This window comes from Sphaerodactylus townsendi, linkage group LG11, assembly GCF_021028975.2.
Source record: "Sphaerodactylus townsendi isolate TG3544 linkage group LG11, MPM_Stown_v2.3, whole genome shotgun sequence".
Classification (NCBI taxonomy): Eukaryota; Metazoa; Chordata; class Lepidosauria; order Squamata; family Sphaerodactylidae; genus Sphaerodactylus; species Sphaerodactylus townsendi.
The window spans coordinates 6,988,305-7,002,212 of record NC_059435.1 but is presented as its reverse complement, the minus strand read 5'-3'; the positions used below and the strand labels follow the sequence as shown (position 1 = coordinate 7,002,212).

The 13,908-nt window shown below is 45.2% G+C and overlaps 1 protein-coding gene across 4 annotated transcripts in view; it reads left to right on the top strand.

Moving 5' to 3' along the window:
* PLEKHG4B (pleckstrin homology and RhoGEF domain containing G4B) overlaps positions 1–13,908 on the top strand; it is a 106,545-nt gene that overhangs the window by 13,174 nt on the left and 79,463 nt on the right. For all 4 annotated transcript variants that reach the window (XM_048510803.1, XM_048510804.1, XM_048510802.1 and 1 more), the window contains one exon: positions 7,539–7,736. In XM_048510803.1, the coding sequence (XP_048366760.1) occupies positions 7,539–7,736 (198 nt within the window). The remainder of the gene's footprint in view (positions 1–7,538; positions 7,737–13,908) is intronic.

Here is a 13,908-nt window from a genome sequence, read left to right as displayed (position 1 = left end):
ATCTTGAACTTGGGTGATTCCCACTGGCTGCTCATGGAGGCAGTACTAAAATTGTCACTTCTGGTCTCCCAGGTGGGAATCTTCTAAGCCCAGTTTAATTCCTGCCTCCAGGGATGTAGGTATAGATTTTTTTTAATGCTAAGTTGGGTCGCGGGGACGGAGACTGCACATGCCCACCCACCCCCCCCCTAGAGGCATGGATCATGCCTACCCAGGCTGACTACCTCCTGCCCTCTCAGATGCTTATAAAAGGCAGCTCTCTGAGGCCAGGGATGGCAGACTAAACCCTGCCACTGCCTCCCTCTGGGCCGGGCCTCCCACCGGGCTGGGCTCCCCAGGCAACGGTAGTCCTTCTGCCCTCCCCTCCAGGCAGAGGCATAGCTAGGGAAAATGGAGCCCAGTGCAAAATCTTTGTGCCCCCTCATGGACAGCTGCTGTGATGCTGAAATCCACCCACAAACAGCATCATTTTCAATGGTGTTTAAACTAGAGAATCAAGATTCTCCTCCTCTTTAGGAAATCCTCACCTTGAAAGGGAGAATCTGGAGGTCCCCTAGTTAAAACAACATTGAAAGTGATGCTTTATTTGGATCCCAATTGGTCCCCCATCACGAATCCACTTTTCAATATTTAGGCTAGGCGGGACCTCAGATTCTCCCTTTAAATCCCCTTGCCAAAGGGTGGATTTAAAAGAAATTTGGGAAACCTGCTAATCAGGGAAGTGCAATTGTTAAATGCTACTTGGCAGTGCCCAAAATCTCAGGGCATCTTTAGAGAGACTTTCCTAGATGATAACACTAGAGGTTTAATTGAGTGACTTTGGTTCAGGGGTCCTCAAAGTTGTGGACCCCTCAAAGGTATGTCAGCCCAAACCAATGGCTCCCTTTGGAACAATGGGGTTTGGATGAGGAATCCCCCTTTGGGAGTCCATAACTTTGGATGGCTCCTGGAACTAGACCTCACCAAGGCTTGGGTAGATCTTCGGGAGAGTCTCTAACTTAACAACTCCCTGAAATTCTGGGCCTGCTAGCTAACAATAACTCCTTACCTGCAGGCCAAAAACTAGAAAAAAAAAAACACTTAAAATGCAAAAAAAACCACTGGCAAACGGAGTGCGGAGCTTGGGACATGTAATGGGGGAGGTTTAAGAGCCGAAGGAAACCATTTTCCCTTACCTGTAATACCTTTCCCTGCTCTGAAACCTCATGCTTGGAGAGCAACTTCCAGGGAATATTGACAACTTATATCCCCCGTTTTGGGAAAAGCAGGTAACAGAGGAGGATGGAGCTTTAAAGTTTTGTAAATGTTATCTCGTTTTAATTGTATTGATTAGTCTGAGTATTTTAACTATTTTATTGTATTGTCCAAACTACGTTTGGACATTGGATTGTGAATGCTGTATTGATGGGTTATGTTGTAAGCGGCCCTGAGCCCCTGACCCTTGGCTGAGAGATTAGATCGAGATGGTAGACATCGAAATAAAGAAAAGGAGCAGTAAAGAACCGAGCTCCACAGCTGCTATCCTTTCTTGCCAACTAAGCCTATATCTGTCGCTATTTCTAAAAGAGAGAAAACCTCCATTGGCAGTCCTTTCTTCTCTCTTTTGCATGATCTCGTGCCTCCTTTTTTCAGTTTCCTGTTGGGAGGCTCCCTTGGCTGGACTTCAAGCATGCGGTAGAGAATTTGGCTAAAAGCAGAGGTTTCTTTCTGAAGAGGAATGACAAAGCCTTCTGCTGCCTTGCATGCGCCAGACAAAGTGAGCTGCCAAGCCCCAGGGGATGGGAGAGACTAACATGGCACCAAAGCGAAACCGGCAAAGCCATGCGTCAGTTTGAAGAGGGGCATCGACAAGGATAAAACAATGTCCCCTGATGGCTGCTTATTGGGCTCCTGAGTGGCTCTCGATGTTAGACCTAGGCTGCCCAGATGACCCTCTAGAGACAGTGGTGGCCGAATCCTATGGTGCATGGGTGCCAGAGGTGGCACTCAGAGCTCCCTCTGTAGGCACTTACCAAACAGAGTGCCCACATCCTAAGAGCTGGCCCAAATTGGAGGCAGCTGGACTCGATTATTAACATTAAACCTAAGACCTAGTTTTTTTGGGGAAAGCAAGCGTAGGGAGTGACCCTGTTAAGTGCTGTTAGAAAGCCCCACTGATTTTCTATGTGAGAAGAACTAGAGCCTGGCGATCCTTTACTTGGGAGTAAGCTTCTGATTGCTTGGCAATGGGGCTTGCTTCTGAGTGATAAAACCCTCTCTAGGGTCGTGATTCTTCCATTGGAAGTAGCTTGCACCGATAGCAGTTGCTTTAAGAAATAGCAAAGCTTTTCACTTAAGTACCACCAAGCTTTACTCCCAGAAGTAACGCGCTTCTGTAGAGCCAACCGTTTTTTCCCAAGCTAAAACCCTCAGTATTCAGGTTAAAATTGGCTGTGGTTGGCACTGCAATAAATAAGAGGGTTTTGTGTTGCAGTTTGGGCACTCGTTCTCGAAAAGGTTTGCCATCACTGCTCTAGGGTCTGATGATGGAGAGGGAGCCTCCGAGGGGTAACTTATAATCATTCCCCCCTCCCCCCACAATTGAAGTTGCGGGAGGTCAGCTGTCTTACTCCCACAAGATTATGGAGGATCCAGCAATCAGGAGGATCCTAAAGGAAGAGTTACAGCACGTTCAGATGCATTCCTCTCCTCCCTCCTCCTGGGGATCCCTCTGTTCCCTCCCCCACAATCCAAGCCCGGTATGTCTCCACGCAGAAAAGTACTAGTTTTGAGGACAGGGACAATTGGCCACCCTGCTCCTTCATGAAGCGCTTCCAAGAGTGGCTCACCAAAGCATCAGAAAGGCTTCATGCTCAGACGTCCACCCTAGTCATGCCCCCAGGCCACACGTCTCCCTCTTCTGTGTCAAGCAGTGAAAACACAAGGAGGGTGAGCCTGTCGTGGAAGAACAACCAATTAGATCAGCTATTTGATGGGAAAGAATATCAGCCTTTATTAGCCAAGCCCATCATGGGGCTGCGTCTGGTCTAGAAAAACCCTGATGTTGGAGAGAGCAAAAGAGGAACTGGCAGGCCAAAGTTATGTTTTGGAAAGCGATTAGGGAAAATTACCATCCTCCATTCAAAGCAGTGGACATTTTAAGTATCTACTGTAAGTAAGTAATGAAGAATACAAAGTTTCCTACTACACTGTACAACGAAGTGATAGTTTTATGGAAGCACCTGGCCATTGTGGCTCATGACTTTTTTGTTTCTCTACTTCCTGAAGTTTCCTTTAAAAATATATTTTTAAAAAGCGGAAGGACTATTGTATATCATTCAAGCAATGGAATTCACGGCACCCCCCAAATGTTTCACAGGCCAAGGTTCTTTAAAATGAAGGTGACTTTCTCCAGCAAAGTGCATCAGAGATCAAAGGCAGAGTCATATAAAATGCCTCTCCAAGGAATCCCTCGGGAGGTTCCAGTGGATTCTACCACTGGCATCCTTGGACGAATGCTCCCCAAAGCCTGTTATTTACTGACTGCCTGAAGATGCAGTCTTGAAAGTGTTTCTTTTTAGAAAAGCCACAGTAGATGATGAAGGAACTACATCTAAGCCCGCACGCAAGGCTTTAATAATGTTGTATAATTCATGGGCAGAATTCACTACCACGGGAGATGGTCATTAGCCCAAATTAGCTTGGGAAATGATCAGATAGCCACAAATGCTGTGTCAAACTTCCAAGTTCAGGGGCAGTGCATCTGAGCACCAGGTTCTGGGCTCAAAGCCGTGGTGGGTTTCAGCAGGTTTGCACCACTTCGGCAAAACCGGTTGTTAAAATGGTGCTTATAAACAACCAGCTGTTAAATTATTTGAATCTCTCCTCTGGCTCAAAGGAGGGTGGAGTACACAGCCTGTTTGCAAGCCTCCACCAGCCGGCTGCCTTTGAAAACCAAATAGCTTGAATTTGTGCGGATTCGATTCAAGGGGGAGTTGAGGGGAGAAGAAGAGACATCATCATCTTTCCAATTGAGAGAAGGGGTCCAGCAATACCCATTGGGCAAAGGTGGAAGGCAGCTGCACTTAGAATGCATTTATTGTGAGGGGCTTTTTTAAAAAATGCAGGGATTACGTTTTGGGCATTTTGGCAAAAGGTGGGGATGGGCACTCCTTTGAGGGTCCATAACTTTGGAGCCCCCCTGAACTCAAACTTCTTCTCACCAGACTTAGGGGTGTCTCCATCAGGACAGTCTCCAGATGATGATACCCTGAAAGGTTAAGTTGCCGATACATCCAAAAATGCAACCTCCTGCAGAAACATCCCAAGAAATTTGCCCAGAATCTTGTTCTGCATTTGAGTTTTCTGCATTGCTGTCAATGGGGGGTTGCAGGCTGGGGGGGGGCAAATTTCTGAAGGCACAGTCTCAAAACTTGCAGGGTCTCATCAAGAGACTGCCCTAATGATACCCCCCAGGTTTGGTGCAGTTTGGTTCAGGGGGGCCAAAGTTATGGACCCTCAAAACTGTAGCCCCCATCTCCTATTAGCTCCCATTGGAAACAATGGGGGATGGGGCATCCCTTTTGGGAGGCCATAACTTTGGACTCCCTGAACCAAAATGCACCAAACATGGGGGATAGCATAAGGACAGTCACCTGATGATATGCTGAAATTTTGGTGCCGATATGTCTAAAAATGCACCCCCTGCAGGCACCAATGACCTGGCATGACCTGGTGCAGAAAAAAAAATTTTGGTGGTCAGACATTTGGCCGTCCATTCATGGGAGCGCAGGGGCATCCAACTCCATGGAGTTTTGCCCAGGGCTCCAGTTTCCCTCGTTACACCCCTGCATCAGAGAGCTGTGTTGAATATCTCTTGGTCCCAAACATGTTGGGGGAGTTGCTTCCCACTGATCCTATAGTCACTTACTACAGTCCCTTTTTATTTTATTTATAATTGGATTTATAGGCCACCTTCCCCTGATGGGGATGCTGATAGATGCAAAAGTAGGGTTTTTTTGTCCACTCCTGTTTGAAAAACCTTGTAAGCTGGTTTTCCCCCTCTGCAGAGTCACTCTGTGGAGCAGATGCACTTCATTGTTTCTCCCTCTGCAACTGTACTACAGTGGGAGCTCCAACTAATCAAGGAATAAATCATTGGGATGCCAGACTATTGCAATCAGCTCTCTGCTTCTGGAATGTGCCAGATTGCCATGAAGATTCTGTTGCAGGAGGAGGAGAGGCAAAAGGGCAGAAGCCAATATAGCCCAGTACAAAAACCTGAACTCCTTTTATGTTTGAAGTAGAAAAATCAAACCTGGCCCAAAGCCCAGCTTTTGAATTAACTGAGTTTCGCTGTAAATAAAATGGGTGTGGGGCGTGCTATATTGTGGGCATATGTGTGAGTTCCCAGGAGTCTGGGAAGCATCTTTTATGACCCTTTATGCTTGCAGTGCTTATGCTGTGGCCTTTAGCTTTGCAGTGGGTTTTCCCTGTTTTTTAAAATCTAAACAGGATTCTCCTGATGCAGTGTGTCCCCCAGCGGTCCAATCTGCCATTTTACCCACCTGTTGTCTCTGTGCAACTTCCTGTTGGGAAGCCCGGAAAAAAATGTTAAAAATTAAAAACCTTCCTACTCCCCCATAGGGTGCATGGGGGCCAAGAGGGGCCTGGAGGACAACCCCGCTCCCTGGAACACCCCCAGAACACTGGCTTAACTGGGGGGGGGGCGTGCAAGTGCTGGCACGAGACCAGGTGTCACAGCTGGGCATCGCAACCGAACATCTGGCGGATGCCAGCAGATTAGCCCCTCCCAGTGGGTGCAGCGGATTTGCCTCTCCACCAGCACAAGTGTCCTGGTGAGGGCATTTATTACATGGAAACCTGCTTCACATCAGAAGGAGGATGCCCACCCCCCAGATTGCTTGCCAGCCTGATTATTTTCTTTTTTTCTCTTAGGAATTGTAATTTCTTGTCTCACAGGTGTCAAACTTCATGACCCTCTGGGAATGTTATGGACTACAGTTCCCATCATCCCTACCAGCATCATGCTGGCAGGATAAATCAGAGGCTTATGAATCAGGAGGCTATGGACTATTTATCTATAATTATTCAGTAGATAACATATGATGATATTATACAATACTATACATATATTTTTTGCATTTCTGAGTTTCTAAACCTTTTCTGTGTTGTCTGCTGACCTTCGCAGGTCATCTGCTGCTTCCAAAAAAATTCCCCAAAATTCCCATTTAATTTCTTAATCTGATCTGCAGTATATCAAAACTACAATAGGGGAAGTTGCGATGTGGAAGGGATAACAACCGTGTTTCCCCGAATATAAGACAGTGTCTTATATTAATTTTTGCTCCCAAAGATGCGCTATGTTTTATTTTCAGGGGATGTCTTATTTTTCTGTGTTCTGTTCGTCAGACATGCTTTCAAACAAAAACTTTGCTACATCTTACTTTTGGGGGATGCCTTATATTTCGCACTTCAGCAAAACCTCTACTACGTCTTATTTTCCGGGGATGTCTTATATTCGGGGAAACAGGGTATATTTGTTCATATAGCCAATGGAGGAATGTGTGATGTTCTAAGGGTGGCAGCGGGAAGCATGTAGATAAGTGCAGTGTTCAGTGGTGGTGATGTGTCTATAGCAGTGGTGGCAAACCTTTGGCACTCCAGATGTTATGGATTACAATTCCCATCAGCCCCTGCCAGCATGGCCAATTGGCCATGCTGGCTGGGGCTGGTGGGAATTAATAGTCCCATCCTGAGTCTCAAAATCCTCCTACAGATCCTACTAGGTCTATATAGTAATAGTTGTATAATGGCATCTACCCTGACTTGGATAGCCCAAGTTGACCTGATCTTGTCAGATCTTGGAAGCTAAGCAGAATCGGCCCTGATTGGGACTTGGATGGGAGGTGGCCAAGGAAGTCCAGGGTTGCTCTGAAAAGACAGGCAATGGCAAACAACCTCTGAACATTTCGTGTTCTGAAAACTCTATGGGGACATCAGTCAGCTGTGCCATGAAGGGCCCTTCCCTAACCTGGATGGCTCAGGCTAGCCCAATCTTGTCACATATCAGAAGTTAAGCTGGGTTGTCCCTATTTAGTACTGGATGGGAGACCACCAAGGAAATCCAAAGTCACTCGCAGAGGCAGGCAATGGCCAACCACCCCAAACATCTCTTGCCTTGAAAATTCTGCACTTTGAAGCAGTAGATAAGGTGACTTTCAGGGAGATTTGTCCAGCATCAGTGGTGTAACGCCAGTGGGGCAGGGGGCAATGCCCCGGGCAGTGCTGCAGAGGGGGTGTGGCCGGGCGGCACTGCGGTGGGGACGCAGGGGGCGCGTGTGCCCCGGACACAGACAGTTCCCCCTTTCTCCGCCCCATCCAACATTGCTGTTCAGGAACTCCTCATAAACCTCTGGAGAACCCCAGGATACTCAAGAATGCAGTTTGAAAACTAATACATTAAACACTGTGGTTGTTTTTTTAACCTGAGCCATTTCCTTCCCTATAAGTTAACACACTGTGGCTTTTTATTTCAGGATTCGGAATCCCTTGATACCTATATCCAGAGCACTCTTTCTTCTCTCTACCCTCCATTTGAGGCGACTGCCGCTACCGTTCTCTGGCAGCTCTTCAGCATTGTTGAAAAGTTCTACCGTGGAGATGGTCTCAGATGTCTAATTGATTTCCTCGTCCCTGCCAAGAGAGTCCTGCAGTGCATCCAGCGGGAATCCTGTGTAAGTATATTTCTACCTTCTCCGCTAGAACAGAGACTTCCTTTGTTCCTGGTTTAAAGCTAAAAAAAAAAAGATGTGGAGTTTAATCTTTTAACTACTCAGCTTTCTGAATCTCGGTAATGAAACCGTTAGATAACCAGGAAAAATGTTTGTTCTAAAAAGGAAGAGAAGCACTGGTGAGAAAGGAAAGATGTACAACTTCCTTTACATTCTGCTGGGAATATGATCTAAGCCGCCTTAACCCTCAACTGCAACACAACTGTCAGCGACGGAATCTGGGCATGGGGGATTCTGGAAATAATGCAGGAAAATATTCTATGTTTTTTTCCCACTCTTAAAAAAAAATCTCCTGGCAGGCAAGGAAATGACAGAGAGCCAACAAGTGTGTGTTTTTAAATGACAGGATAAATTTTCTTTGTACAAACATTAGAATTGTATTTTGGACTAGGTGCTGAGAATTGTAATCCAGTAATGGCATTATCAGTGGATCCACCTTTCTGTGTGCTTCTTCAGATGTTAGAAACAAGAGAGGAAGCCAGAAGTAATCAAAGTAACTTGTTTGAAATGGATCTTAAAAACTTTTGTTTTTAAAGGGACCCATGGTAAACAGATCCGGCTGGCCTCCACTAGGGCCAGAGCTTTTACACCCCTGGCCCCACTCTGGTGGAACAGGCTCTCTCGGGAGACCAGGGCCCTGTGGGACCTACAAGCTTTCTGCAGGTCCTGTAAAATGGACCTGTTCCGCCAGGCATTTGGCCAGCCAGGTTGATCGAACCCCTATAAGATCTTAGCCTCCAGTAGGCTCGGGTGGGGGTGGGGCAGTGATGGCGAACCTTTTCGAGACCGAGTGCCCAAATTGCAACCCAAAACCCACTTATTTATCGCAAAGTGCCGACACGGCAATTCAACCTGAATACTGAGGTTTTAGTTTAGAAAAAACGGTTGGCTCCGAGGTGCATGTTACTCGGGAGTAAGCTTGGTGAAGCAACTGTGCAATGCTTCGAATGGGTGAATCACGACCCTAGGAGGGTTTACTCAGAAGCAAGCCCCATTGCCAGCAACCGAGCTTACTCCCAGGTAAAGGATCATGCCCAGGCCAGCCTAGATGTGTGTATGGGGGTGTGTGATTTTCCGCTCCCCCCAATGACGAACTCTGTGCACGTGTGCCCACAGAAAGGGCTCTGAGTGCCACCTCTGGCACCCGTGCCATAGGTTCGCCACCACTGGGGTGGGGCTTTTATCGCCTTCAGTTACAGACAAGTTCCTTTAGTATTTATTATAGTTGTTTTAAATTTTTTTAATCTGATTTGATTTTCTATGTATATTGTCTAGTTTTAAGGTTGTACACCACCCTGAGCCCTTTGGGGAAGGGCTGTTTAGAAATCGAAATATAAATAAGATAAAAATAAAAAGGAAAGCAAGGGATTGCATGAAATGCTGATCTTTTTAAATGAGGAAAAGCAACCCTCCCTTGCTGAGTCTATTAAAGGAATGTGAAAAGAATTAAGTATTAACTCACAGGCTTCTTTTTTGCCAAAGTTTTTCATGTCAGTTACATCGGTTCAGTCTTATCCTTAAGCATAACCCTGTTTGGTCAGTATAGATCACTGGTGGATATTGTAGGTATGGAATGTTTACAGAGACGGTATGGTGTAGTGGTTAAAGTGTTAGATCAGTCAACTCTCGCCTTGGCTCTGGCAAGTATTTGAAGTGGGAGACCTCCAGGAATATCTGGAGTGTGATGTGGAGGCAAACCACCTCTGAACACTGAAAACCTGAAAGGGTTGCCATCAGTCAGCTATGACTTGGCTGAAAAAAAAGGTACATTTGTTGAAATGCAGCTGCTCAGAGCCTTGGTTGAAGCAAAAGTTTTATTAAGTGTGATGTTTGTGTCGCGAATGTAGATGAAAGGGCGCAACAGGGTCAAGGGGGGTGTTGCAACGCCCGGTGTCTTAGGGTTGCAAAGTATCCCACTGTGGCTGCAGACTTACCAGCAGATCCTGTTGCCTGAAATGCCACTGTAAGGAAAATGGCGGGAACTTGGGTGTGTTGATGTCACTTCCTGCAAAAACTGGAAGTGATGTTATGATATCATGGGGCACTCCCTGGTTTGCCAAAGAGATTTTGCAAATCCTGAAGCCCCTCCCCAATAGCATAATGTGTTGAAGCAGCGGAGTTACTCGGAGTAGATCACCTTGCAGGACGCAATGTAGACAAGAACTGACAGACACACAATCACCAGTGCAATTCTATTTATTGCTGTTTACTGACAAAGTGCTTCGCCAGACCACAGGTGTTTTCAGGCACACATCACTCTGTTGTCTGTGCTATCTATATACAAATGTGGTACCAATCAGGTGCCCTTACCTTATCAGGTTTTTCACACGGTACACGTTGTGCACTCAGTCCTAATTTGCACACGGCACCTGCTAGAAGGAGGGTCCAGCTGTCATTTAGATTTTGCTCATCTAACCACATGTTCTGACATAATGTTAGTTCTGGTTTTTGCTGGAAGTGTCAACAGTGCGCTGAGATGATGTCGGCATTCCTGACTTCCCACCCCCCACCCCCACCCCTGCCTATGTTCCCAGGATAACAGACTGCAGCGTGGCAACTCGACTGATTGTTCATAAAACTGACCTCCTTAGTAACATTCCCACAGGCAGAAAGATGGATTTGCCCAAAGAGTGTAGACTTTACCACACACTTGCACACGCACCTTCCCAAGTGCTGGAAGCTTTCTTTTAAAATAAACGTTGAGATTCTCAGAAACCCAAATCCTGCCTTCAGTCCTGTATGCCTTGCTTTTTCTGCCCCTCCCTGATGTGCACCACAGCCCCACGTATGTAAGGACCATGGTGGATATTTAATACCGCAGTTATCTTGGAATGGAGTCATCTACAAAATGTGTAGTTTCACTGGCGAGTAAACAAATACGGCTAAGCATTTCAGCGTTGATGTTTCACTTGCAACCTGACTTTGAGAATTAATATGAGCCTCTCTGAGTAACTGGGGAGCGCAGGTGTATCCAAGATTGCTAATGCAGAATTAAGGAAATGTAATTCAGGAGCAGGCTGTTAGCTTCTCATATTGCCAAAATCAAGAGAGACTAGAAGACTGTTGGTTACTCAAGAAATTACAGGTCTGTATTGGCAGGGGTGTATCTGCCATGGGGACATAGGGAGTCAAATGTCCCCGGGCGCCCCCCATTTGGTCACATGGGGGTGCAAAAAATTCAGGTTCATTTCTGTTTTTTTGTATTTTTTACTGTTTTTTTTCAGTTTTTGGCTTGCAGGGGGCACAGTTTTTAGTCTAGCAGTACCAAAAATTCAGGGATTTTTGGGAGTCTCTCCTGATGATACCACCCAGGTTTGGTGAGGTTTGGTTCAGGGGGTCCAATGTTATGGACTCCCAAAGGGGGTGCGCCATCCCCCATTGTTTCCAATGGGAGCTAATAGGAGATGGGGCTACACCTTTGAGGGTCTATGGACCGAACTTGACCAAACCTGGATGCTATCATCAGGAGAGTCTCCTAAAAATACCCTGAAATTTTGGTGCTGCTTGCTTAACAGTTGCATCCCTGAAAGCAGGCATCCCCCAAGTTTCCCCAGATTATCCTTTTAAATCCACCCCCTTCGGCATGGATCTGAGAATCTGAGGTCCCCAGTTTAAACATTGAAAGTGATGCTGTTTCAGGGTGGGGGAGAATCCACCCCAAGACATCATCACTTTCAATGTTGTTTCAACTGGGGACCCCAGATTCTCCCTTTAAGGTGGATTTAAAAGAAGAATCTGGGCTCCCTAGTTTAAACACCATTGATGCTGTTTAAGGGTGGAGGTGTTTTGTGAGAGATGATGCTGGCATTTGTTTGGCAACTGTTTTTCTGGGGATGATTTGTGAGAGATTTACATGCTTAATACCCACTTGCACTGGCTTGGAGCTGTGTCTCAGGCGAACAACCTACCTCATAGGGTTGATGTGAGGACAAAATTAGGAAAAAGAGTTGGTGGGGAGAGTGCCATGTATGTTTTGCTGGGGGTGGGAGGTGTTTTATGAGCTGGTGCAAAAAAGCATTGTTTGGTCGTGGTGGGGGAGGGTGGCCACCCATACCGGTGGGGTCAGGCCAAACTCAGGTTTTGTCCCCAGGCTCCAGCTTGCCTAGATATGCCTCTGGTTTTTGGTCTTTTCTGCACTACACAATTACAACATCTTGCAAAAAATTGTTTTCGTGGATTTTGTTCTCACACGGTCTTTTATAAGGTTCTGCAAGCATGTGAAGCTCCTGAAAATAATGTGGGTTGGTTTGGGTCCTCCACACAGAAAGTTCTTTTTTTACCACGCATGCATTGTTTTGAAGCAACAAAGACAGGAATCCTTGCAACCATGCTGATTTTCCAGTGATCTGATTGGCTGTTACTTGTTGCCCGCACTTCGTTGCTCCCTGTCTCCTTTGCTTCTATTGGTTCCCACCCTCAGATGAGAAGACTTCCAATAGGCATGACTTTCTACAGCAGTAGAAAGTAGAGTGGCCCAACCAATGCCTACCCCTTCCTTTTCTCCAGTATAGTACAGCACTTTAACAGTGTAAAGATTTTCTCACCCCCTGTCCTTAACATTAATTGTATAATCAATAAAATATGATATTAATAAACACAAAAATCTTTCCTGACCACTCACAAACACCCTGCCATGGCTACCCTTGTGTGCAACTTTTTTAAAAAAATAATGTTTATTGAGTTTTCAAATTATACATTAACATAAACAGTAACAGTGTTGTTTAAAATAGACAGTTAAGAAAACTTTAAATATATTCCCCTACTTAGGAAATTGTCTTAATCTACAAACTTTATTTGCAACCTTTAGACTTAGACTTCGTCCAATCGTTGATTCGTTTCTCTAAATTACCGTATATACTCATGTATAAGTCGAATTTTTCAGCACATTTTTAATGCTGAAAAAGCTCCCCTCGACTTATATGCGGGTCATTAATTTTTTTTGTGTTTTTACTTTGCCGGCCAGCAGGGGGCGCAGTTTTGATGCTAGCGACACCAAATTTTCAGGGTACCCTCAAAAGACACTCCTGATGATACCAGCCAAGTTTGGTAAAGTTTGGTTCAGGGGGTCCAAAGTTATGGACCCCCAAAGGAGGTGCCCCATTCCCCATTGTTTTCAATGGGAGATATTAGTAGATGGGGCTACCCTTTTGAGGGTCCATAACTTTCGATCCTCTGAACCAAACTTCACCAAACCTGGCTGGTCTCATCAGGAGAGTCTCCCTATGATACCAGCCAGGTTTGGTGAAGTCTGGGTCAGGGGATCCAAAGTTATTGATCCCCAAAAGGGTGCCCCATCCCCCATTGTTTACAATGGAAGCTAATAGTAGATTTTCCATTTCTGATAATATCCCTCTTAAAATCTAAGTTGAGTTACATTTGGACATACAGATGATGATGAGGAATCCAGTTTTGAAGGATTTTAACTCTTGTGTTTTAGCTTGGTTGCTGACTGAGCTAAGGTTTTTGTACTTTTAAAGTTATTGTTGATACCATATTGTTCTTGTTGACCCTCTTTTCCACTTACAGAGCCAGTTTACTGTTTTTCTTTGAAATAAATATTCAAAAACATTTAACCTACTGATGCCTCAATTGATGTAATTTTATTGGTATCTATTTTTATTTTTGAAATTTACCAGCAGCTGCTGCATTTCCCACCCTCGACTTATACGTGAGTCAATAAGTTTTCCCAGCTTTTTGTGGTAAAATTAGGTGCCTCGACTTATATGCGGGTCGACTTATACACGAGTATATACGGTAAATCATATAATCAATACTAGCCTATCTTTCCATAGTGGGTTAACTCATATAATTAATTAACTTTTATCGCTATTTGTGTACCTTATACCAAACCGGAAATACAGAGGAGGAATAAATTTTCAGACAAACAGCATAACCATTCTTACGCTAATCTTCTAATTTTCTTGGAAGTTTGTCTCGAAGAATTCCTTCAGTGGTATCCAATCGTTTTGGGTATCTTTGTGTTGCAAATGTCCAGTTAATATATCTAAGTCCATATAAATCCATAGTTTTGTATACCAATCCGAGAGAGAAGGTAGGTTCGGTGTTTTCCAAAGCTTGGCTAGTTCGATGCCAATGAAGCTATGTACGTTAATAG